The 27,372-nt window shown below is 38.2% G+C and overlaps 1 protein-coding gene across 1 annotated transcript in view; it reads left to right on the forward strand.

Moving 5' to 3' along the window:
- The first annotated feature begins 1,372 nt into the window (after positions 1-1,372).
- CIP2A (cellular inhibitor of PP2A) overlaps positions 1,373-27,372 on the forward strand; it is a 37,188-nt gene continuing 11,188 nt past the window's right edge. The window contains exons 1-14 of the mRNA XM_040980515.1: positions 1,373-1,556; positions 5,732-5,879; positions 8,138-8,250; positions 9,067-9,161; positions 9,609-9,705; positions 12,560-12,682; positions 12,808-12,953; positions 16,225-16,300; positions 19,012-19,230; positions 20,301-20,460; positions 21,631-21,772; positions 23,176-23,275; positions 25,159-25,277; positions 27,030-27,225. Of these exons, the coding sequence (XP_040836449.1) occupies positions 1,455-1,556; positions 5,732-5,879; positions 8,138-8,250; positions 9,067-9,161; positions 9,609-9,705; positions 12,560-12,682; positions 12,808-12,953; positions 16,225-16,300; positions 19,012-19,230; positions 20,301-20,460; positions 21,631-21,772; positions 23,176-23,275; positions 25,159-25,277; positions 27,030-27,225 (1,836 nt within the window). The 5' untranslated portion in view covers positions 1,373-1,454. The remainder of the gene's footprint in view (positions 1,557-5,731; positions 5,880-8,137; positions 8,251-9,066; positions 9,162-9,608; positions 9,706-12,559; positions 12,683-12,807; positions 12,954-16,224; positions 16,301-19,011; positions 19,231-20,300; positions 20,461-21,630; positions 21,773-23,175; positions 23,276-25,158; positions 25,278-27,029; positions 27,226-27,372) is intronic.

Consider the following 27,372-nt stretch of genomic DNA (forward strand, 5'->3'; position numbering starts at 1 on the left):
CCCAGAACTTGGTGAGCTCTCAATGCATTAGTTATTGCATGAATGATACTGTGAAACAGATTATCTACTTTTGGCAGAGATGACCTTACAGACGCTGAAGCACTGAGAACTGACCTGCAGTAACACAGTTAAAGGCAGAGCTTGCGTTTAGGAGCAACCTGGCTCTCTTCCTTACTATTACTCATCTGTGGTATCTCATATGTGCTAAATGGCAAAAGTTACTATTTTGAAAAGTGTCCCTTATTCATTCCTTGAGACCAAGGGAGTATTTTGCTCCCTGTCAACTTGTAGCCCATGTATGTCACAAACTCAAAACTGCAGAATGAATGGGTGTGCAAATGAAGCGATCGGCTATGTGAAAAAAAAAATCTGAGCTTCTGCCCTAGACAAACTATTGCAAGCTTTCATATATATAATTAATTTTAATATAAAAATAAACCCTGCATTTAAAAATGTTGCCATGCCCCCCCAAAAGTCCTTCAGATTGACAAAACGTGATTTATAATGGGAGATTTAATTAAATGGATATGTTATACTATTACAGTTTTCTATAAGCTGGTTTTTAAGGCTTTGTCATTAAGCACTTAAGCCCAGACAGAACCAGTTGCAGACTCACTTCACTGATATAACTCATGCACAATATTCTCTTTGGTCAAAACCACACACACACACACACACACACACACACACACACAGAGCCATTTTCATTTTCGTAGCCACTGAGGATTTAGGAATAAACAATCAATCCACACAGAAGACGCATTCACTTACACCACTGACGCTAAGGAGAACGCCCTCCGGAGCAGCGCCCGGCCCGGGAATGCCCTGTCTGATCGCCAGGGTGAAGGCGTGGTCAGCTCGGCGCCCGACCCCGGCGACCTCAGGCCGAGTGGCCGCTGGCCTGGTCAGCCCGGCCGGACGCCGACACGGAGCCCCTCTCCGCCCGCCCCCACGCCCAGGGCCTCAGGCTTCTCCTCCGAGCTCCTCACCGCGTGCAGACTAGGGCAAAGCCATCCTGTGTCTGGCACAGCAGGACGGCTAAAGGGGACACCCGGCCATCCGCCCGGCAGGCGGAGGAAGCTCAGACACCAAGGCACAGAGCCACCACGACCCCCTAGCGCTTAACCGCCCCTCCGCGGCTCCAGCCGCAGTCACATTTCTCGCGAGACTTGTCGCCTTCACGGGATCTGAAACCTCGCGGACTCTGGGAGAGAAGCTTGGGGTGGGCGCCGCACACCTTCACCGTCCAGCAGAGCCCAACACCGCCTCCCGCCCTCCACCCGCCATGACACCCGCGAGCCGCCGCGGGCCCTGCCGTCCGCCCGGAACCGGAAGCCGCCGGGACCGGGAGGGTGGGCGGTGCCGAAAGTCAAAAAAAGCGCGGCGAGCTCCTAGCGTCTGGAGCCCCCCGGTGGTGGACCCTCGGCCGGCTCCCCGGCTGGACCTCGGTCACCATGGACTCCACCGCCTGCCTCAAGTCCCTGCTCCTGACCATCAGTCAGTACAAAGCCGTTAAGTCCGAGGCCAACGCCACCCAGCTCCTGCGGCACCTGGAGGTGAGGCACCGCGGGCTGGGGGACGCGCAGGGCCTTCCAGCCCTGTGATCCTTAGTTAGCCGCGCGTTCTGGGGGTGCGAGCACCGGCCTGGGAAACGAGACCCCCATCCAGGGGTGCGAGCACCGGCCAGGGAAACGAGACCCCCATCCAGGGGTGCGAGCACCGGCCTGGGAAACGAGACCCCATCCAGGGGTGCGAGCACCGGCCAAGGAAACGAGACCCCATCCAGGGGTGCGAGCACCGGCCAGGGAAGCGAGACCCCCCATCCAGGTGACCCTCGGTGCTGCCGACAACTACTGGAGTTCAGCTCGCTTGAGAGAGAACTGGGGGGGGGAAGAACAGTGGGAGGGGATGATGGGGCTAGAGGAAGAGGAGGGCTGAACCTCTCTGCTTAAATCTGCTTCGTGGAATAAGACAGTTCCAAACGGAGAGAGGGCGAGGAATGAGCGCCTGTTGAAGGCCCTGGGAAGCAGAGGTGTGGGACATAGGGTTGGAAATGGAGGCTGACCGCTTAGGCACTGAACAAAGTTCGGGCTTGGGCCCATGTTCCTTTGCTCCCTTGTTTTCGTTTTTTCCGCTGAAACCAAGATCTCCCGGTTAACCGATCTTCTTGGGACAGACATGTCAAGGTGCTAGGATTTTAAAATTTGTTCAATCTAGCTGCGTGGTTTATGCTCTGAATGCATTGCTTACTGTTTTTATTTGAACTCCGACTTTAAAAAATGACCTTCGATTGTGGTTTTTAAAGTTATTGAATGTTTTTATAACAGACTTACAAAACGAATGCTTTGATACATGTATTTACATGTGTTGTGCACTTTGAATATGTCAATATCCTTACGCATTTAGCACTTTTTTTTGTGGTGAAAACGTTCAAATTCCTGCCTGAATCTTTTTTCTAATAGACGCATGTAATGCAGTACACTGGGGTTGACCTACAGTAGAAGCGTCCTTAGACCTGAAGGTGATCACGAAATGCTTTCTGTGCTTCCTTTATCTCACTCAGCATAATGGCTTGCATGTCCAACCACGCATGTTGCTGTCAAGGCTGTGTATTTCAGTGCTCTTTAGCAAGCAGTTCATCCTTAATAGTAATCATAATTCATTTTCTTTACTAAAATGTATTGCTCATAGTTTGTAATCCAAAAGCGATGAGTTGTTTTGGCTTTTTCCTATTCTCATTGCTTTCTATGTAGATCTGTTGGCTTTAACCTGTTAATCTGCTGTCCTAGATGATGCATTCAAGGCATTCACATTATCACTAACACAGTCACAGCTTTCCTTTGTTAACCTACAGTTGAACATAATTTTTAAATAATAATAACTTCATGTTAATTCTGTGACAAAAGGCCAATGTTCCTAAGATTAGGAACATTGTTATAGAGTGTGATTATGAGTAGTTCAGGTACTAGAGTATATTAAATGGGTTTTTGTTCGGCTCTGTATTTATAAATCAGGCCTGCCAAATACTCTGTTTGAAGTATGATTTTCCCTGGGTTCGGACCTATATCAGTAACATTGGGGTAGCATTGTAGCAAATGAACCATCACCTGTGATACCACATGGGTGCTGATTCCTGTCCTGGCTACTCCACTTCTGATCCAGCTCACTGTTAATATGCCTGTGGAATCAGCATTCGATCCTCCAGTACATGGACCACTGCACAGACATGGGGGACCTGGGAGAAACTCCTGGCTCCTGGCTTTGGCCCAGCTCAGCCCTGGTTTTTTTTAAAAAAAGAGGGGAAATCACCAATTATTTAAATTTAAAACATAAGAACTTATTTTATACATTTTTCCAGTTTGTGAGGAGTGACGGAAGCATCTGCCCTTAAAACCCTGCCATTTTGGACTTGTTACCTTTTAACATATCTGCTTCCCCTAGGTCTCAGCTTCTTAATATTTGCCACCTTTTAGGTTCGAATTTTGTTGTTTGCCAATCTGCTGTAATCTTGCAACCCTGTTCTCCACCAGTCTGCTGAAATTTTATAACTGTTCCCACTGCTCCACTTTAACCTCATGGTACCCTATGTGACTGCCCTATCCATACACTAATCTGTTAACAGTACCCAGCTAGCGCTGCATCTGCCAATCCCTCACAGCCCTCCCTTGGCCCTCTCCACCAGTCAGGGCCAGTGATACCCACCCCGCCATAAAGGTACACTCCCCATGAGCATGCATGCTGTTCTTGCTCTCCTCCTCTGCATTCCCTTGGAGCCCCTTCCTGCCACTATGGCAGAAGACCGCCCCCCCCCCCCCCTTCACTTCTCTCTCTCCCTCTGTCTCTTTCTCTCTCTTTCTCTGTCTCCGCTCCCATCCCCAGGGCTATCTTCCCTGATGGAGTGAAACCTGCATGGCTGGCAGTGTCTGCTGTTTTAGCTTGTCACAGCAAACTGAAAAGAGCTAATGCCAAAAGAAAAGAATAACAACTGTATATGTTTTAATACAAGTATAATTTCTTTTTAGCATTATTTCAAATAGAAAATGTCTTAGCCTTTTGGAGGGCCTGATTCATAAATAGGGAAAAGAAACATTTTCAGAATACCTATTTTCAGATATTTCATATTTGACTTGTTTTTCCAGCTTGTGTATTTCTTCGTTTGTTTGAAACATCTATTTCAAAACCAGAGTTAACAGAGAGAGGGGGAGACACAGATCATCCATCTGCTGGTTCACTTCTCAGAGAGGTATCAAGGTTGGGACTGCGCCAGTTTGAAGCCAGGAGCCCAGAGCTTCTTGCAGGTCTCTGATGCCTGCTGCTTTCCGAGTGCATTAGTAGGAAGCAGGATGCAGAGTAGAGCTGGGGCCAGCGTGGTGTCTCAACAGGCTAATCCTCTACCTGGTAGTGCTGGCACCCCATATGGGTACTGATTCTAGTCCCAGCTGTTCCACTTTCAATCCAGCTCCCTGCCTATGTACTAGGAGGACAGTGGAGAATGGCTCAGGTCCTTGAGTCCCATCTGGGAGACCTGAACAAGGCTCCTGGCTCCTGCATTCAGATCAGCTTAGCCCTGGCCTTTGCAGTTGTTTGGAGAATGACCCAGCAGATGGAGGATCTCTCTCTCTTTTCTCTTTGTGAATCTGCCTTTCAAATAAAAACAGGTAAATCTTTAAAATATTTAAGTGAATCAGCTGACACTAAAACCTGTGCCCTTAAGGGAAGCCACCACTGCAGGCTGCAGGTTAATTTAGTGAGCTACAAACTAACCAATGCCCTTTTTTTTATTATTATTATGGGAAAAAAGTGATGAATACATTTGTGGGACATTTTATGCTTTTTGACAACTCATTTTAGTGTTTAAATCTCAACTTTACCTCCCTTCCAGCACCCCTGTTCTCCCTTGCCTTACCTGTCTTTCCTACTCTTCCTTCTTTCCATGTAATTTCTAGGCCTTAACAACATAATAAAAATGGAATGATTGAAAATGAAATTTCTCAGTGCCTTTCTGTTTGCTTGAAAAAGTTTCTCTCAGAGTTCCCCGTAGTCTTAATTTCTGAGCTCATGTGTTGCCTTTGGGAAGGGGCTGGAGTAATCTCATAATTTCCCACTGGACATCATTTTCTTTCCGCAAAATAAATGGAATAAGTGAACTTGGAATTTATTTATACATGAAATATATTGATACTGGAGTACAGATTTGTGTATTTATTTTTCTGTTGCAGTCTGGATAATCAAAACTTACTAATACTTGAAACAGACATAATTAATATTATAAAAGTAATGCAAGGTGTAAGTAATCTTTGAGGCCGATACAACATCATGTGTGAATTTTCTAGATTGTGGAAGGTGGCAGTCACACCTTGGAAGAATTTTTTTTTTTATGTGAAACAGAAGAGGTGAAAATTGTCACCTTCACTGTTAGTTACTTTTTGCATCAAAATGAAATACCTGAAGTAAATAATTTCGTATTTTTGGAGGATTAAAATCTCAGATCAGGTGACCAGTTTGGTTTTGCTTGTACTAAGAGTAGCAAATGACAAAACATCTTGGTGGGAACCCTGGTAGGTGTGAACTGTCACAGAAAATGGATTAGAAACATGGGTAGAGCCATGCTTCAAGCTTTAATTCTACAACTCTGATGAGAAATGTGTTCTGAGGGCCTGCTCCCAATGATATTCAAAATCCAATCAGTAGAATCAACTTTTAACTAATACATTTGGGTTACTGTTTATAGGTAATTTCTGGACAGAAGCTCACACGACTGTTTACATCAAATCAGATATTACCAAGTGAATGCTTAAGTTGCCTGGTAGAACTTCTTGAAGACCCAAACATAAGTGCTTCGTTGATATTAAGTATTATCAGTCTACTATCTCAACTAGGTAATGCATTTAATTTTACTCTGTTTTGTTTGTTTCTTTGTTTTGTTTTGTTTTCAAACATAAATTCAGTCTTTTCAAAGTACAGATTTAGTTAGAATAATCTCTTAGGAAATGATTGGCGTTTAAAGATTTCATGCAGAGCTTCTCAGAACTTTTATACCTTGTGCATGTCTTAGATGGAGAATGTCCTCGTATGTAGCATTTTTATAATTGTTGGGCAAAGACACCTGAAAGAAAAAATTAGGTGTTCTACTGAACAGAATGGACTTTAGGAAGATATGGCCTACTTGTGAGTTTAAAAATGCCAATGAAAAGATCCACACATATACTCAATGTCAGTGTTAATTATACCATTCAAAGGCAAATATGTACCAATTAAGGAATCATTGAACTTAAGAGTGAAAGTACTGATGTAGGGCCTGACACATTAGCCTAGCAGCTAAACTCTTCTCCTTGCAGATGCCAGGATCCCATGTAAGCACTGGTTCCTATCCCATCTGCTCCACTTCCCTTCTAGCTCCCTGCTTGTGGCATGGGAAAGTGGTAGAGGATGGCCCAAAGCCTGACTTCAGATCAGCTCAGCTCTGTTGTGGCCACTTGCAGAGTGAACCAGTGGGTAGAAGATATGTGTGTGTTTCCCCTCCATGTAAATCCGACTTTCCAATACAAAGAAACAAATCTTAAAAAAAAAAAAAAAAAAAAGAAAGAAAGAAAGAAATAAAATACGGGTGTTGCATTCCTTATTTTTCTCATTTTTAGTTATTAACTTTCATGTGATAATCTGTTCTCTCCTTACCCACCCCCAATTTGTGGGTAGGAGTATATATCTATATTTGATTAACATTAACACAGTGCAATATAGTTTTCTTTAGTAATGAAGTGCTATTTAATTATTCTAAATTTAAATAGCCACATAAAAGCTAGTGATTATCAAATTAGTATAGATATAGCACATCGTTTCTATCTTTGAGTATAAAATCTTATTTAACGGTTTAATATGTGTGTTTTTAGATCTCTCATGCTATTATAAATCATTTTAGATCTTTATTTGATCATTTTTAACATGAATGATGATACCCAGCACCATTTCCCATGTTACTGTATGTTATTAATATTTATCTGTTTGGGCCTGGCACTATAACCTAATGACTAAAGTCCTCACTTGCATGCGCCGGGATTCCATGTTCTAATCCTGGAAGCCTTGCTTCCCATCCAACTCCCTGCTTGTGGTCTGGGAAAGCAAAGGAGGACAACCCAAAGTCTTGGGTTCCTGCACCCATGTGGGAGACCCAGATGAAGCTTCAGGCTCCTGGCTTCAGATCTCCGCTCCAACCGTTGCAGCCGCTTGGGCGGTGAATCATTGGACAAAAGATCTTCCTCTCTGTCTCTCCTCCTCTCTGTATATCTGATTTTGCAATAAGAATAAAATAAATCTTTTTTTAAAATTTAAAAAAATAATAAGTTTTTAATTTGAAAATCAGAGTGACAAAGAATAAGAAAAAGCATGCAGCTACATGGTTTACTCCCCAGATGGCCATGATAGCATGGGGGCGGAAGTCCACTGAAGGCTGGAGCTGCTTCCAGGTCTCCCATGTGGGCGGCCTGGTCACAGGGTACTTGGCCTGTTTTTTACGGCTTTTCCCAGGCCATTAGAGAACTAGATCAGAAGTGGAGCACCTGGGGCTTGAAGTGCCCAGAGAGGAACCTACATTGCAGATGGTGACTTAATCCTTCCTACGTGATGTTTTTCAATGGCTAACTGCCTTAATTAAAGTCTACTGTAATTTATGCAGCCATCCCCCTAAGAGTGGACACATGTACTTTTTGAAGTTTCTCTATTAAAATCAATCACATAATGCTTTCGGATAAAAGAGTGTCAGATTATTTTAAAATTTGATAGCCATTACTAAATTATTTTTTGAAATAGCACTGCAACTGCTAATCCAACTTTTAGTTTGAATAGTTGTTTTTCAGCATTTAAATATATTAAAAATATTTTCAGTGATAATATTTTCACTTCTAAATTATATAGTTTTTTTAGTTAACACACTTTTTAGAAATATTTCAGGTTCATTGAAGAATTGAAATGATAACCTTTTAATGAACAAATTTTTACAAGCACGTAACACTAGTTTTTTTTTTTTTTAATATTGAGAAATCATATGAACCTCTGAATTGGATTGCTAAATAAAATTGTTTTTTTTTTTTTATTCCTGAAGACCTTATTTAAAATAGTGTGTGTTTTACTGTCTTCACAGCTGTGGACAATGAAACCAGAGACTGCCTTCAGAGTACGTACAACCTGAACAGTGTCCTGGCAGGAGTGATCTGTCGCAGCAGCACCTGCCACAATGACTCAGTGTTTTTACAGGTATGCACTTCTCCATGGTTTACTATCTTTTCATACCTATTCTTAGATAAAAATTGAGAGTATTTGTTGTAAATTGCTAATGTAGAGTGTATTTGCTGGAATAATACTATATGATTAGGCACAGTTCTCGCTAGTAAGAGCTAGCTGCACACACAAGTATCACTTCTTAAATACTTCTAGAGAAGGGCAGCTTTCCCACATCCTGCATCATTATTGAAGAAATACAGTTCTGCATTATAACTGCTTTGAATTATAAACAGATGTTTTCATTTTGAAATGTAAATTATTCATATTAAAATAGTAATCTGAATTAGATTCAAGTGTATTCTGCTAAGGAAACATCCTATAAAAAGTAAAGCTATAGATTTAGTCTTAGTACCGATTCCATGTTCTCATTCCCATTACATTTAATTGGATCTAAACAGGCATTACTTGTAAGACAGGAAGACATCAATTAAACCAACATGAACTTTTAATGGTATTAACGTGTAAAAAGAATTATCTTGAGATTTATGATGGTGATGATGATGTGTGTGTGAATCAGTAGAATCTAAATTCAAGTTAAAGATAATTTAAGTGAACAAAATTGGAGATTATGTTCTATTTGAGAAAAAATGTATTAAAATGTATAAACAAGAAAGGGACCCTAAGGTTATTAGTAGTCTTGTTATTTTGTATGCGTTCAAGGAAAATACATTTTTTAAGAAATAAAAAAGTTCTTGCCCCGACCTCTGCTATCTAAAATGGTGCTGTATGTTCTCATGATGAAGCAGTATGTTTTTATGTTTATATTCATGACTCTTTTCTTATTTACAGTGTATTCAACTTTTGCAGAGGTTAACTTATAATGTCAAAATGTTCCAATCTGGTGCCAACATAGATGAATTAATTATGTACCTGATAGATCATATGTGAGTATGTAACCAAACATGTAACAAGATAATCTATTGTTTTTAAGCTAAAACCACATGGCAGCTCACTTTTTCTTGCATAATAGTTTCCTAGCTTTTAACTGAATGAGACTGTGAGTCTAATTTGTTCCTTAGATCACTTCAAATCAAATGTTGTAAAATGGGTATAATTTTCAAAAAGAATTTATGGAAGGAATTTTTTGCCCAAAAAATGCATAAAATAAGAATTTTATGTTTATGTGGGACTTAGGATAATAATACTGATGCTGATAAACTGAGTGGAATAATTTAATTTTAAAGCGTAAAAGTGGTCAGTACTATTCTGAACTAACATTGATGTGTTTTTTTTGCATATAAAAATTTACATGCTCCATTGCTCTATTATTTGACTAATTTGGGATTAATACTGTCTTTATTCTTTGTATTTAAAATATTGCAACGCAACAGTCAGTCTTCTGAAGATGAATTAACAATGCCTTGTCTGGGATTATTGGCAAATCTTTGTCGGCACAATCTTTCTGTTCAAACACACATAAAGACTTTGGTAAGAATTTTTTCAAGTTTTACTTGATTTGTAATAGATTATATATTTAGAGAAAATAGTACCCATATTTTTGTTTAAAACATTTAATGAGAATTCTTAAATATTGTTCAAATAAATGATCCATCAAAACCAATGGAAACAGAAACTGACATGAATATCTTGAAGCATTCTAGCTTTTGTGTATGTTGTATTGAAGAGTACAAGTTTTCCCTCTTCTTGTATCCTTTTATTTGTCATTTGAGAACCCATGGATTCCTAAATTGTTATCTATATCATAATAAAAGCTAAAATATCCTTAGGAGGCCTATTTACCTCACTCTGTGTTTGCACAAAGTCAGTGTTACCTCTACCAGCAAGATCCTGAGTGAGCAGAAGTGTCAAGTGCCTGGGGCTGGAATAAGTGAAGACCCTAAAATGAAGTGAATGAACTGAGCTACTTTTTGAAATAAATTAAAGCAAGAAATTTAATTTATAGTTTAAAATGTTTTGTAGAAAATTTCCATGTACAATATATAGAGTTGTTTGGCACTTAGATTAAATATCTCATATAGAAGGAGAGACGCAGATAGATCTTTAATTCACTAGTTCACTACCCAAATGGCTGCACATTACTGAATTTGGGAGACCGCTTGGCACTAGGGCCGTCCTCTGCTGTTTTCCTAGGCATCGTAGCAGGGAAGTGGATCTCAGGTGGACAGCCAGGGCGGGAACCAGTGTTCTGATGTGAAATGTCCTTGTTGCGAGCAGTGGCCTAACCCTCAGTGCCACAGTACTGGTATCTGATCTATTTTTTAAAATTAGAGTTTTATTTTTGAGCTGTGATAGTGTTTCAGAAAGCTTTATAAAGAAGGAAGAGGGAAGGAGTAGAGAGCTCTTAGTATGAAAATATTTATGTGTACAACATAGTTTCTCTTCCAAGAAAGAAAAACTTCCCTATTTTAGTAGGCAAATTTTATAAAGCCTAACCATTCATAATTCCAGTTAGAAACAGCGCCTCACTACAATTGTACCTGTGAGTACATAAATACAGGAAGAAATGTGGCTAACTCCTAGAATCATGTCTTCAGTCAGAGTGGTTATAAGCAAATTTGACAGTTAATTACTACCCTAAATTATATAACACAAAATATTTAAATTGCTGAGTATTTTCTTGTTTTTCACATAATTATGAGTGTACCTCTTTCTCTTCTTTTTCAAGGATTAATTTATTTAAATACACAGAGTGAGTAACAGATCTGCTGGTTCCCTCTCCAAATGTCCAGGAGAGCCAGGCTGGACCAGGCCGGAGTTAGAAGTCTCGAACCTCCATCCTCATCTCCCATGTGGATGGCTGGAGCCCATGTCATGCTCCATTTTCCAGTGCTTCCTCGGGAACATTATCAGTTAACCGGATCAGAGTGGAGGAGCCAGAACTAAAACTGTCACTTAGATGGAAGATGCTGACATGGAGCTTAAAGCACACTGCCATCACCTTCATTGTGTTTTTTTAAATTTAATTATTTAAGAGGCAGAGAGAAAGAGAGAGTAAGCGATAGAGTGAGTAAGCAAGAGAGTGAGCAGGCCACCATCCACTGACCCACTGCTCAAATGCCCACCACATCAAGGCCCTAAGCAAGGTGCTTAGAACTCAGTCCATGTCCCTTATGTGGAAGAGAGATCCAATCAGTTGAGCTGTCATTTTAGCTCCCCAGGGTCCATGTTTGTTGAAAGCTGGAATCAGGAGCAGAGCTGACCACTGATTTTCAGTTTTATAAGATTATTGTTGTAAAGGAGAAATTTAGATTCCTGATAAATGGAAATTCAGAGGTTGTTTAATATAAACAAACAGCATTTTCAGAAAGAAAAAAATTAGTGAAGATGTACAAACTACTAGCAATTAAATTTCTGCTGTATTTGTCTCCCTAAAATGATTCTGGACTAAGCATGGTAGCCTAGCGGCTAAAGTCCTTGCCTTGCACACTTTGGAATTCCATATGGGCATGGGCAATGGTGCTAATCCCCTCGGCACCACTTCCCATCCAGCTTCCTACTTATGGCCTAAGGAAGCAGTTGAGGATGGCCCAAACCCTTGGGACCCTGTACCCATGTGGGAGACCTGAAAGAAGCTCTTGGCTCCTGGCTTCGGATCAGTTCAGCTCTAGCCATTGCGGCCTCTTGGGGAGTGAATCAGCAGATACAAGATCTTTCTCTCTGTCTCTCATCCCTCTGTATATCTGAAATAAAAACAAATAACCAGGCCCGGCGCAATCGTGCAGTGGTTAAAGTCCTCGCCTTGCACGCCCAGGATCCCATATGGGCGCCAGTTCTATCCCGGCAGCCCCACTTCCCTTCCAGCTCCCTGCCTGTGGCCCGGGAAAGCAGTCGAGGATGGCCCAAAGCTTTGGGACCCTGCACCCACGTGGGAGACCCGGAAGAGTCTCCTGGCTTCGGATGGGCATAGCATCAGCCATTGCGCTCACTTGGGGAGTAAATCATAGGATGGAAGATCTTCCTCTCTGTCTCTCCTCTCTGTATATCCGCCTTTCCAATGGAAAAAAAAATCTTTAAAAGAAAACCCAAATAATCTTTAATAATAATAAAATAATAATTTCTTGGTAGTAAATCAGGGTATGAATTCTTGGAGTTCAAAGGGGATATAGAGTTAGAATACTGATGTACTTATCTTAAGTACTATAGGGAGCTACTTAAGGTAATATGAAAGAAGTGTTTGTGCAGATGTGGTGTGTTGGTTTGACTACACTATTGCACTTCCCACCCAACTTCCTAATGTGCAAGTTTTGTCACTCTGTAGCAGATATACTTTTTGAAAGAAAATACAAAAAAACTTTTTCATTCTAATTTTTTTTTTCCTCAGAGCAATGTGAAATCGCTTTATCGAACCCTTATAGCCTTCTTGGCGCATAGTAGTCTAACTGTGGTTGTATTTGCACTTTCGATATTGTCCAGTTTGACTTTAAATGAAGAAGTGGGGGAAAAGGTAAAGACGATTTTTTTTCTACTTAAGAGGTGTGTAATTTCTAACATTTTTAGTCTTTGAAGCTTTTTGCATTTTATGATGTTATCAACTTACAGTTTCTATTATTTACTTAATTTGTTTTTAAGCTATTCCATGCTCGAAACATTCATCAGACTTTTCAACTAATATTTAATATTCTCATAAATGGTGATGGGACACTGACTAGAAAGTATTCGGTTGACCTACTGATGGATCTCCTTAAGAATCCTAAAATTGCTGATTATCTTACCAGGTATGACTTAATTTAGTAAATTTTAGGCCTTTATTGTTTTATTTAACCACAACATGTTTCTGATAAAGTGACATTTTAGAAGTGGTAACCTTGGATTCTACTTTAGTGTAGGCCAAGTTAAAGACTAAGTTGAAATGTTGTAATTTACTCCCATTGTTTTTGTTTTCCTGAGTGAAGTGAAGTGTAAATCAAATCAGTTGTGTCATTGTCCAAAATACAGACATTTTCACTGACCTGTTTAAAATGAGCAGTGGCAGGTTCCCAGGCATAGCTGGCATGAATGTGATGTGGAGCATCTGGGACGCATCCAGTACCACTCTGGGCAGATGGTATACAGGCAGCAGCTTCACATAGCCACTGTTACTGGTCCCTCTTGCAATTTAAGATGTGACAATAACACTAATACAAACTTTTTTTCCTAAAAATTTTACATATAGAAAGTTTGTTCTTATAAATGTTAGCCATCTCAGAACATATTTTTTCTCTCTTAAAGAGGTAGAGAACTTTAACCTAATCACTGAAAAAGAAGCATTTTGTAGTTTCTCTTAGCAATTCAAAGTGCCAACATCACTATTTTTGGACATAGAGGCTATTATTAAGTAAACTGGGTTGCTTTTAACATAAGCATCATGATACCTTCCGTGACAGTTTGATAAACAATGTGCCTGTTTAGGACTTGCAAATGGGTAGTGTAAGTAATGTGGACGAAGGGATAATTCATATCCCAGGAGAACAAAGTAGGATGGCACAGGATTTCTCCATGGTACTTAGAACAATATGCAATTTAAAACTTACGTACTGTTTGTTTCTGGAATTTTATATTCAGTAGTTTTACCTGAGCTTGTGCCTAAGTAATTGAAACCGTGCAAGTGTAGGGAAAAAATGAGTACTTCTGCATAGTCATCCTGCCGGATAGTGTTTGTTTAAGTTTCATGGTAAACAGAATCAGCAAAACTAAAGGATAATTTGATTTAGTATCATTAAGAAGTTAGTTAAGGGCTTGACACGATGGCTCAGTGCCCAAATCCTTGCCTTGCATGTGCCAGGATCCCATATGAACACTGGTTCGTGTACCAGCTACTCCACTTCCCATCTACTTGCCTGCTTGTGACCTGGGAAGGCCATAGGGAGACCCAGAAGAAACTCCTGGCTCTTGGCTTCAGATCTACTCAGCTCCAGCTGTTGCAGTCACTTGGCGAGTGAACCAGTGGATGGAAGATCTTTTACTCTGTCTTTCCTTCTTTGTGTAAATCTGTCAGTTCAATAAATAAGTCTTTTGTAAAAAGGGAAAAATAGTAGTTAGTCGATCACTCATTCTGTAAACCTCTTAGTTTCATTCTCTAACCTAGAATTTCAGCCAATTCTTGCAAGTCCTTTGCTTATCTGTTCTATTATTCAGCAAAATACCAAAAAAAAGCAATCCCAGCTGATTGGATTTCACAAATTTGGCCAAAGAGAAACTGTCTGTGAATGTAATTTGTTTCACGTTCTTTCAATCATGTCCTACTATTCTATGAATTTAGTGTGGAAGCATCAACTATTTTCACATAATTGACCAATTTTGGTTTTTTAGTTTATATAAGGATGTCCAACTTGCAACTTTTCCTTAAACTACATAAGCTTCCTAAAATCTGCAGTGTCTAAAATTTGCCTTGTGGTACAGCTAGTAATCCTGCTTGCAGTGCTGGCTTCCCAGATGAGTACGGTTCTACTTCCCTGGGACTGCGCCTGGGAATGCAGTGGAAAGTGGCCAGCTACCCCCATTTTGCTATTCCTGACATCTGGCTCCTGGGCTTATTGTAATAGCCATTAGGGCAGTGAAACAGCAGGTGGAAAATCTCTATTTCTACCTCTCTGATGTATATTCTATTCAAAATGAACATCAAAATTTTATTATAGTCTTAATGTTTTATTTGCTTTTTTTGTGAGGTCATACCAACCAGTACACAGAATCTCTGACTTGGCTAGAGATGCTATGTCATTTGTCTACTGCTAGTTTTTGTGTCGTATTTCCACTGAGAGTCTGGAATACTTTAAGATAATTTTTTCCATTTATTTATTTGAAAGGTGGAGGTACAGAGAGGAGGACATAGAAGGGGAGATCTTGCATTGCCTAATATCTTATTTGTTCTTTTTGAGAAAGTCTTGCCTGATTAGGACTGTCCTGTCAAGTCTGGATTTTCTACCCACCCTCTGTTTATAGAATCACATACATTTATCATACCACTGTAGTTTAGATTACTTTATTAATCAATATTTCTGTCTCCATTTTTGGGCCATGAACTCCTTAACAGGTTATCATTTTCCCTAGTCTAGGATGTACTCAGTTACATAGATTATGAATGATTCTTCTCTGGTCTGAAATTTCCTAGAGTTGTATAACAAGGTGGCTGCCCAGTATTTCTGTTAACTTTAGAACTTATTTTAATACCTGGTGATTTTAGGTGCTATTTAGAAATAAGTGGTCACATTACTAGCTTATTAGCATATGACTTTGATCTTTGAATTTCACTAACTGAGCATAATATTTTTAAGGCAATCAAGTTCTTAAAAAATTCAATGATTTATTTAATATATGAACCATTGTGTTTCAAATGGCAGGGCCAAATAGCAATAAAATATATGTTCCACATTTTATGTCCAGGTGACCTTAAGCTTACCATGGTTTGAGATATGGTTTTTGACTTTCCATTGGAGCAAGAACTATATGCTCATAACTTTATCTATCTATCTATCTATATATATATATATAGATATAGTAGAATTCACTGCTCTTTTTGGGTTTTAATCTTGAGAACAGAGAGGACTTCCATCTGCTGGTTCACCCTCCACATGGCTGCAATGGCCAGAGTTGAGTTGATCAAAACTGTCAACCAGGATCTTCCACATTTCCTACATGGGTGCAGGGGCCCAAGGACGTGGTGCCATCCTCCTTTGCACATATGGGATCCCAGCACTACAGGCAGAGAATTAGCCTGCCATTCATAAATCGTGGGTAAACAGCTGGTGCTCTTATAGTGTAACTGTATTGATAAGTCACAGTTTTTGGTGTATTAAATGCCTTTTTAACTTTGGATGAATTTAGGGGCATCTGTATAAGCTTTATAAGGACTTTAAAGGTGGTATTCTGTACTAGGAGCCCAAATAAGTAAATGGGTAAAAGAAATTAATCTTAATTTTATATTCATCTTATAGATAAATCCCTTTAGCTACATCAGTTTCTTAGTATTTAATTGGCACATGATTATTTGGCATATGCTTTTAAACCTAGGTATGAGCACTTTTCTTCATGTCTTAGTCAAGTACTTAGTCTTCTCAATGGGAAGGATCCTGATTCTTCTTCAAAGGTAGGTAAAAACATGACTTTTTAAGCTGTAAAAAGTATTATGTATAGAAAAAATGAACTGCACCAGTGTCTGAATTATTACAAATCGAAGCAGTTATGTAACTTCTAGATCGGAAATTGGAATATAATAATATAATCCTCTTGGGATCGTGTTTAGTCAACCCCTACCACTTCCTATCTCTTACCCTTACTAAAGGTTAGAAGCATATTAACTATTAATAATATATTTTTTCCTAATTTTGCAGTTATGTAAATAGAGAAATATATATGTACAAATAAATATTGAATCTAGATATTTTTGTTCAATACTATGTTGCAAAATGCATTTGCATTTCATAGTTGATCTTTTTTATGTATTTGGGTTCAATAAATTATTTATCGTATTCTGTATAGCTTTTAGTAGGCTTATGAACAGATCTAACAGCTTTTTATCTTGGACTGAAATTTCTGTGTCATAGAGTATACAAATATACAGTAGACAATATGAAATAGAAAGGATTTGGTTATAGCCATATATGAAGATTTTGTCATTGTGCATTCTTTCAAGTGCTTTATATTTTCCATCTTTTTCATTTTAATCCTTCTGATAGTTGTAGAGCAATTTTATTGTATTTTTAAATTTGTGCTTCGGCAATGATCAGTAAAATAATACATTCACATACTTGCTACCCTTTGTGTATCTTTGTTAAAGTGCTTGTTAATTTCTTGCTCATTTTTTTAATGCTTTATCTGCCTTTCTCACATTTATATATACCAGTTTTTTGGGGATGTAGATTACATCCTAAATTTTCCTCTTGTGAATTGCCTTTTCACTCACTTAATGGTGTCTTCATCTTAATTTCTTTTTGTAGGGGAAAAACTTGTAGTTTTTTTTTGTTTTTTTGTTTTGTTTTGTTTTTTTTAATACTGCATAGGCATGTTCGATTGTGAGGTCTGTTGTAACCTCAGTAGCAAAACCCACGAAGTACACTACAAGATCAGTATCTTGAATGAACAAACTGTTTTACACATCTAATCTAGTCAAATCTAATGATATGAAAACATCACGTTTCATTACCAAGTGTGAATTTTCCCAAGAATGTAGTGATTGCTTACCATATGAGAATAAATTACCTTCTCAGATTAATAGAAAAGAGCAGAAAATCAGATTCTCATGTCATTAATGAAAAAATAAACAGGAGATAAATTTTATGTTGATTTATGATTAGGAGACCAGGAATAAAAGAAAACTTCCTTTCTTTGATAGAGTAACTGCCAAAAATCTATTGCATCATCTTTCTCTTTTTAATCTTTTATTTCCGAGGTAGAAACAGAAAGAAGAGTTCCCATCCTCTTCTTTCATTCCTCAGATGCCCTCGCTGAGACTGTTCCAATCCCTTAGAATTGTAAAGAGCCCAGATGTCTTCAGTAGGGGAATAAGTCACTGTGTATTTTCACATTAAGATCCTACATAGCAGTGACAATTAATAAAAATGCCACTACATGTAACAATGTGGGTGAGTCTCCCATAATGCTAAGCTATAGAAGCCAGACAGGGGGTGTATGTGTGCATGTATGTGTGTGTGGAAGATTACATTAGGTGTCAATTGATAGACAAATTTTTCTTCATAAACTTGCAGACTGACAACTAAATTTGGAAATGGTGAGATCCAAAATAACCAAGATAAAAAGATAAAATTAATCTGTTAATGAGTCTAGTGGAGAGAATTAGCTATTTAAGATATTATTTAGGAGAAGATGTACATGGGTCCTGGAATTAGAGTTCCATTTGTTTGTCTGGTTGCTAGTTACACATAGTTACGGACACTGGGAAAAAATCAGCTAGCTTTGTACTGATGTTCAATTTGTTTATTCTTAGTATGTAATGAAACTAATATACATGGAAAGCTATCTGCTTGTATGTTAATATGCCTGTAGTGAAATATGAAATAAGATAGTAACAAGTTCTGAGAATAGAGACAAATCAAGTACTACCTATCACATTTAAAGGAATAAATCAAATATTGTTTATCATTTGTCACAGTAGATGCCATTGGGCTGAATCCTGTTAAAACTGGATACTACCAATTTGATTGTAACAAATCATAATTTCCAGTAAGCAGTCATAAAGTTAGAAAATTGGTTGATAGGCAAACAGATTCCTTTTCTTTTTTTGAAAGAAAAATTTTTTTAATGTTCAAAAGTTAGGGAAGATTTTTCCTTACTGCTTAAGTAGGTTGATATGAAACGTAACAGGAAAAGGCCCAACTTATTCTGCGAAGAGGAAAGGATACATACAGTAGGGGAGATAATAAGCATGATGATGGTGCAGTATGCAGACATAGTAAGGTTTTAGGCAAGCTGGGGGAGTCTGGTCACCTCTTGCAGCCTGCAAAATGTAGTGTGGCCCTGCTAAGGCATCCTCAGATGGGATGCAAAATTCAATATGTCTATAACAGGCTAATTTTTTAAACTGATAATTTTGTGGCCCAGAAAGTATCACTAATCATATTGTTAATTCTCATTTTGTTACTTTAGTTTCATTTTTGTTACTTTAAAAAAGAAATTTGTGTTTAAATAATATCAAAGGAACGTAATTAGTAACTTGAAAGTTACTTTTAATTTTCGTTTTAGAGTGCATTTTGTTTAATATGGCGTTTTCAGCCTCATTGTATGCTTGCTTTGTGTATTGAAGTCTAAGTTGACATTTACTGAAGACTTTATATTGCACAGGTTTTAGAATTACTTCTTGCCTTCTGTTCAGTGACTCAGCTTCGCCATGTGCTCACTCAGATGATGTTTGAACAGTCACCATCTGGCAGCTCCGTTCTGGGAAGCCGGTCTAAATGTTTAGAACCTAATGTGGCTTTACTTCGTTGGATAAGCCAACCTTTGGATGGATCAGAAACCTGTTCTGTTTTAGCTTTGGAGTTGTTCAAGGAGATATTTGAGGTAATAGAATGATACTGATTTTTTTTCTTTCATGACTCAATTTGTTTTTAGAAGCATTCATAGCAAACTTCTAAGTATTGATAGATTTGGGGAAAAATCTTACAGTTGTTAGCAATCATGCTAGACTATGTAACTTATTAGATTTTTGTTCCTGACAGTCACATCTATTAATATTTTGCATGTTTTCACTAAAGAGCATATACCTACCCATTTCTTTAATAATAAGCAAAGTTATTAATGAGGTTCTGCTGATTGATTATTGTATGAACATATTGTTTCCATCTCATTAGATACTATATACTGTTTTATTAACTGTTGAGTAAGTTGACTTAATAATATTGAAAAGAATTGGCAGATGGCATCCACTGTACTTAGGCATAGGATACAGACCACGATTTTTACCTTCTTGTAAATTCTATTGGGGAATTTACTGTTCTGCGCTGTTTTTGCTATCGTCCAGGCTACCTTAATGTCCGTTGGCACAAATGTATTTATAGTGACTAAGTATGAGGATACTTGAGAAAGTCCATAGAAATTGCATTTTCTAAAAGGCGTGAAGTGGCTGAGCCTTTTTATCAGTAGAATCTGAGTGATAGTGTTACTCAGGTTAACATGTTTTATCCTTACTGTCAAATTAGTAAGAATGTATCTGTATGCACCAAAATAAACTTATCTGTTTTCATTAAAGGTTATGTACAAATTATTTTATATTGATTTTTGGACAGTTTATGAGATTCTTAATAGAAATTATTTGCAGTTGGAGACTTAAGATAAATATCTGTTGTTCAATGTTACATTGCATTTAGAATATTTGGGATTTTTTTTCAGTAAATGCTTTTAAATGTAGAATAGTTTTTAAAGTCACAACATTATTAAAAGTGTCTTATAAAAAGCCTTAATTTCCCTCAAGATTTTAAAAAGGTGAATTTTAGGTAATTTTAGTAAGAGACTTGAAACAATAGAGTATTGAAGTAAATACAAGTGATTCAAAGACACAGACTTAATGAGGACTCTTTATGTGTTCTGTATTGCATCTTAATTTTAATTGTTCGTGGTGGCTGATTCTCCAGGATGTGATAGACTCTGCTAACTGTTCCTTGGCTGACCATTTTGTGACCCTTCTGCTGCCATCAATTCTTGATCAGCTTCAATTCACAGAACAAAATATGGATGAGGCCTTAATGCGAAAAAAGTGTGAAAGGATGGTCAAGGCCATTGAAGTTTTATTAAATATCCTTTGCTCTCATAAATAAACATTTTTTTCATTGTACTATGATACTGCATATTATTCTCATGTATTGAGAATCATTGAACTAAAGTTTAAACTGTAGAGAATGTTTTTAAGTTTTGTAAGTTTTTTAAGTTTTTGTAAATGTTTTGAACAAGTGCATTTTGCAAATTGCGTTAAACTTGAGTGGAATAGTTGTGAATGCTTTTATTTTAAAAAGGTAAGTTACAAAAAAAACTCAGACAAAAATCTCAGCAATTCTTTCAATACTCCTATATCTAATATATATTCTCCCAACAAATAAAACAGCATGCCATGGAATAGTTGGTATCTAGAGGTATGTTGTGAACTAATTGGTCCTTACTGCTTGTTACCCTCAAGAGATTTATTTACTTGAAAGAGTTACAGAGAAGTGAGCAGAGAGAGAGAAAGAGCACACTTCTATCTGTTGATTCACTCCCCAGGTAGCCATAATGGCCAGGGCTGGATGAGAGGAAGTTGAGAGCATCTTCCAGGTCTCCCATATATATGGCAGGTTATAGACATCTGAGCCATCTTCTGCTTTTCTCAGACCATTGGCAGGGAGCTAGATCAGAAGTGGAACAGCTAGGACAAAAACTAGTGCCCATATGGCATGCCAGTACATTTATCTGTTATGCTGCAGGGCTGGTCCCCTCATTTGCTTTTGAAAAAATTGCTGCCCATGGATAATTTTTGGGCTGTTTTATTTGTTGAGAGAATATATATTAGATATAGGAGTATTGAAAGAATTGCTGAGATTTTTGTCTGAGTTTTTTGGCTTTTTTTGTAACTTACCTTTTTAAAATAAAAGCATGTATAGCATAAATGTTTTAGTGATGAAATGAGCATTCCCGGGTTGCATTAACTTCTTTTAATTCATCAAATATTTATCAAACTATTGTTATCCCTAGTGGGGATAAGTCCTCTCTCTGTTTTGCATTTGAGTCAGAAATGTTTGATGCAGTCCATCTGTTACCAGTCTTTTAAAAGGCTTTGATCTCTGCTTTTCTAATGTGCCATGGAGTTAATATAGTAATAAGTATACTGGATAGCAGTGATGAGACAATTTGCGCAAAGTCGTCTTAAGTGTTATTAAGCATTATGCAAAGCATTTTGAGAATGTTTTGTGTGTATGTCTTAACAAAACTTACCTCTGTGTGGAGATGATACCCTGAAAATGCATATTGCAAAAGTTCTGACTACTATCAAGTGTACTACTCTAATAGAACAACAATTTACATATGGCAAAATTGATTTGGGATTTGGAACAAAAGTAGCCGATTCTGAATTATGGTAAGTATATGAAATGTTGGTATTTACATATGCTTTTTGTTGTTGTTGTTTTCAAAAGACACAGAAATTCAGTGTTTATTTCAATTCCTAAATGTCTACAACTGTTGAAACTGGGGCAAGCTGAAGCCTGGAGCTGGGAGCTAAGTCTGGAACTTTCCTATGGATCATGGGGACTTAGTTTTTATGCTGTCGTCTGTTGTCTTCAAACGTGTGCCTTAGCAGGAAGCTGTATCAGAAGTGAAGGAACTGCTACTAGAACCAGTCCCTGATATGCGGCACTGCTGTTCCAGGCAGCACCCTAAGTACTACACCGAATGCCCACTGCATGGCTTGTTTAATTTTTTTGATTATCTAAGGTTCTCAACATGTTTTCTAGAGCTTCTTTAAATTGTACTTGTTCATTTAATTTTATATTTTTAAATGAAAAGATTTGCAGATTATTAATTTTTTTGAAGGAAGGCAGGCACTACTGATGATTCCCTAACAATAAGCCTGACTATTCTTCTAAACTATTCTTTCTAACATACCAGTGATTGGAGCCCAGCCAGATGGCCTAGTGGCTGAATCTTCTCATTGCACACCTGGAATCCCTTATGCGTGCCAACTCGTTTCCCAGCTGCTCCAATTCCCATCCAGTTTTCTGCTTGTGGCTTGGGAGAGCAGTAGAGGACGGCCCAAGACCTTGGGTCCTTGTGCCCACTTCAGATCATCTCATCTCTGACCCATTGCAGCCACTTGTGGAGTAAACCAATGGATGGAGGATCTCTCTGTCTCTCCATCTCTGTAAATCAGCCTTTCCAATAAAAATAAATAACTATAATAAGTAAGCAAATAGATTAATTAATTAAATGCCAGTGATACGTAAAGATAGATTTGGTAGAAGTAATGAGACATTTTTTATGCCTTTCTGCCTTGTTAACAGAGTCCATCTAATAAATATTGACAACTAAGTGGTAGACACTGATTATGTCAGTAAATCTGATGCTCAGCAAGAAGAAAAAACTGTTTTGTGAATTCTCTTTTTAAGTACAAAACAGAGAGCGTGTCTTTGTGATCATTCACTAGGTATCTGGTGTTCTCTATCTTCTAAGCTTACCCTGTATTCAGAGCTGCAGTTGAATGAGTTTTATTTCCAAGAGCACTAACTACTTGAAGCAGAAAATTAAAGTATATATTGACATTTAAGAGTAGGAAAAAAATTGTAGACATTGATGCCAGTTATGAACTATAACAGTGTTGATCTTTGTGATATTTGTACTTTACAGTAGAAATAATACTTAGGTACAGTTGAGTTTTAACAAACAAAAGTGATTGTTCCTTTCATTCATTTAAGAAGAAATGATCAGGGATAAACACTAAGACATTTTTTAATTACCTGATTTAAATATGTAATTTTTTTAAAGCAAACTTGCTGCTGATGTAATTTTGAAAACTCTTGATTTGATGAACAAACTAAAACAATTAGTTCCTGGTATGGAAGTAAGCTTCTACAAAATCCTTCAGGTGAGTATAAATTCTTTAAATGTTGAAGTTCCTTTGTACTTAAGTGTTTTCTAATCCTTGAAAAGATGCTTCTCTTAGTATTCTCCATCAAGAGAAAGGTTAAAGTTAATGGTGTTCAATGTGATGGTGTTCTTACTAGACATACATTTTACATAATTTCACAGAAATTGAAGATAATTACTTATGATTCTAAGATTTTCATTCTTGTATTTGTAGTACCTGAACAAGAACTCTAGGTCTGAAAATGCAAAATACAAAACTCTAATCCTAATCCTAACCCTAACCCAATTTATTGTGATATTTGGCTTTTATTTGCTGTTATGGAATCAGGTAATGTAAGTATGTTCCCATGAGCTCAGCAAAGGAAGTTACCTTTATAGACACAAAAGAAATAAAGAAAGCAATAATGGAACAAAATGACTACCTGTTTCAGTTACTTTCCTTAGAGAATTAAAATAAGAGAACTTCCTTTTTTGGTTTTTGTCTTCATTTTTTTAATGGACACATTTTAAAACTCAGTTTGATTGTGTGACACCCAAATGATTGGTTTTGTTTTGGTCTGGCTTTTTGGGGTCCAGTACAGATGCCTAGCCAGAACCATGGCCTAATGTACATTTTGCTTTACAATGTCCACCTTAATATCTGCTGCACCTGGATTATAATAAATGTTTAAAAACAATGTGTAAATTAAGTTATTACAGTAACATAACAAAAAATATCCTTACAGTAGACACCCAGACTTAAACCTTAGGCAGTCGCTGCTTGAGGGCCTTGACAGAATCGTGGTTAAGAGACTGAATCAGAGACCAGCATGATGGCTCAATTGGCTAATCCTTTGCCTGATAGTGCTGGCATCCTCTATGGATGCTGGTTCCTATCCCCGCTGCTCCACTCCCCATCCAGCTACCTGCACGTGGGCTGGGAAAGCAGTAAAAAATGGTTCAAAACCTTGGGAGCTTGTACGCACATGGGAGACATTGAAGAGACTCCATGGTTGCCAGGTTCAGATGGGCTCAGCCTCGGCTGTTGCAGCGCCCTGGGGAGTGAACAGCATTTCAGAACTTTCTTTCTGTCTCTCCTCTCTGTACATTTGCCTTCCCAATAAAAGTAAGTAAATCTTTATGAAAGAAAAAAAAACAAAAACTGAGTCAAAATATTGACTCTACCAGTTGTTGAGCAATGAAAACTTGAGGAAGTCATTTCAGCTGTTTGAATTTCCATTTCCTTTACTAGAAACTGAATTTCCTCTATGGGAAGAGATGTGAAGGTGAAAGTTTTATATATATATAAAACATGTAATTTATATAATTTTGTAGCATGAATTTTGCTTGAATATTTACAAGACATTTTAATTTCAATTCTTTACTTTGTTAAATCAAATCAGTTTGATTTATGTCAATTCTTAGGATATATCTTCATAGTAAGTAGAGCTTATGGAACAAATGTAAAATATTGGCATGCAGGACCTGACCTACACTTGGAATGTTTCAAGTATGTTCTTGCAGTCATTAAATCTGGCTTGATTAACTTGAATTTTCCTTTTCTTTTCATGGAAATGATAATCCAATTTTAGTTTTTCTTATAAATGATAACTGGGAAAAGTGAAACAATAATCCATAAGTCATGGAATCTTAAATTCATCAAAAACATATAATTTACATAAGCTCAGTTGAACGTGCTCAAAAGATTTTTATGTTCATATTGGTTCTATGACTATGAATATCTATAATTAAACAAAGTCTAGAGACATTGAAACAGCAGTTAGAAACCATTTAAATTTGACATAGAATTACTTTATGATTAGTTCTGTTTACTTCCCTTTCCCTAAGGAACCTGATATTATTTACTCTTTCTGCTTATTGTTTGGTTTCTGATTTGTTTAGGATTCACGTTTGATTACTCCTTTGGCTTTTGCTTTAACATCAGATAATAGAGAACAAGTGCAGTCTGGCTTGAGAATACTGTTGGAAGCTGCTCCACTCCCAGACTTTCCTGCTTTAGTGTGAGTTTGATTGTTTGTAATATATCTTTAACTGTTGGGGTATCCACTGTTTCTCTGGTAATCCTGAAATAATTAGAGATTTTATTGAAAATCAGTACTCTTTCAGTTAACTTTTAAAAATAAATTTATTTTATTTTTGATGATGTTTATATAATTAAAAGGATGCTTGCCTATGTGGGCCACTGATTAGGGTGTGGAGGGTTGAGGAATGGGGCAAAGTAGATGAGACAGATTTTTCCAACCTCCTTTTTTCTTCCTGTGTCTGGGGAAAGAAGGGAAGGGGTTGCTCCCAGTAGTCCTATAGCATCAGCACCCAGGCATGGAGGATGGCCATATGATGTCATCCTGTGGTCCCCCATGTGGAGCATGCTCTAAGGGTACTGCTTGAGTGGTTTTGATAGTTCTGAAATGCTATTGATTGTTGATTTCATTGCTCCAAGGTCTACTGGTTGACATAGTTTAACTTAGAGTCTCGATTTGCCCAGATATCCATTGTTGAAGCTTCTTCAGGAGAGTTGTCCAATTTGTCCTATCCTTTGTGTTACTAGATGTTCTATGCAGGCCTTAATGAGCTTGTTTTTCCTAAAAATCTAGGCATGCTGTCCACTGCACAGGCCTCAGCAACCATGGAGACCCAGTTCTGATGTACTCCATAGTCAGATTACATATCCTATGATTTCCCCCATGGTTGAAGTTCTGAGTCTAGTGGTCCAATCAGGGGGCATCTCCAAAGAAACCTTACCCGAAATGACCCCAGACCTAACTCCTGTGTGTGCCAGCCAGTGTGGGGTCCAACTCAGTCTGTCACCCCCATCAGCCTACACTAATGGTTGCAGTTGCCTGGTCAATTCTTTCCTCAGTCCCATCTCATTCACAAAACAATAGATGCTGCAGCCCAGCCCATCTCTGCTCATCATACACTCAGCCATTACACACACCAGCAGGAACCACAGCCTAGTGGGAGCGGCCCTCATAACCCCCACTAGACCCACCCATTCCTGGTTGCTGCAAATGCCAGTGTGTACAGCAGACTGGTCCAGTCTGTCCCGCGTCCCATTTGGGTCTTGTAGGTATCAGTGGATCTTGAAGCCTATAGTTCAGCCTGCCAATACCGCTATCCATCCTACACTCATTCTGGTGAGTGCTACTGCCTGTACAGCCAGGTCCACTGTCAGCCCTGGCTCCCATGCTCACCAGTGGGAGCTGCAGCCCATCAGAGGGGTGCCCGGACTTTTTCTAACAGGCCAAATCATAGGCCCAGACCTTGCACTTTCCAAAACATGTTTTATCTTGATGTCCCAGATTATTTTAAGAATATGTGAAAGATTCTAATTGTTTTCTTAAAATAAGATTTCATTTATTTGAAAGGCAGATTTACAGAGAAAGATCTGTCCACTGGTTTAGTCCCCAAGTGGCCACAACAGCTGGAGCTGAGCTACTCTGAAGCTGGGAACCATGCTCCCATACTGGTGCATGCTCCCATGCCGGTGCAGGGTCCCAAGGCTTTGGGCCATCATCTGCTGCTTTCCCAGTCCACAGGCAGGGAGCTGGACAGAAAGTGGAGCGACCATGAGAGTAGTCAGCACCTGCATGGGATCTCGGCATGTTCATGGCGAGGGTTTGCCTGTTGAGCTGTTGCTCGAACCCCAGAATATCTTAATTATGTATCATTAAGATATTAATAAATATCTTAATTATTGGCTCCATTTTTATGTAACTATTTCTTTTATTACTCTTTTGATTCCCATCCAGACTTGGAGAAAGTATAGCAGCAAATAATGCCTACAGACAGCAAGAAACAGAGCATATACCTAGAAGGATGCCTTTGCAGTCATTAAATCGCAATGTTTCTGCTTCGAAAAAGTGTGTAACCCCTCCCATTCCGAAAGACTGTGTTCCTGGGTTGAATATCGAAGAATTAATAGAGAAACTTCAGTCTGGAATGGTGGTGAGTGAAAGTAGCAGTTATAAGTGGGTTTCCCTGCCATGTACTGATTTATGTCTGTTCAGCTTTTTTACATTTTAACAACTTTATGTAAAAACTTGGTCTTTGAAACCTTTTATATAAAAAGTAGCAATTGCCTAGAAAGTTTAA

The sequence above is a fragment of the Ochotona curzoniae genome, unplaced genomic scaffold (genome assembly GCF_017591425.1).
Source record: "Ochotona curzoniae isolate NIBS_2020 unplaced genomic scaffold, NIBS_Ocur_1.0 contig_3498, whole genome shotgun sequence".
Classification (NCBI taxonomy): Eukaryota; Metazoa; Chordata; class Mammalia; order Lagomorpha; family Ochotonidae; genus Ochotona; species Ochotona curzoniae.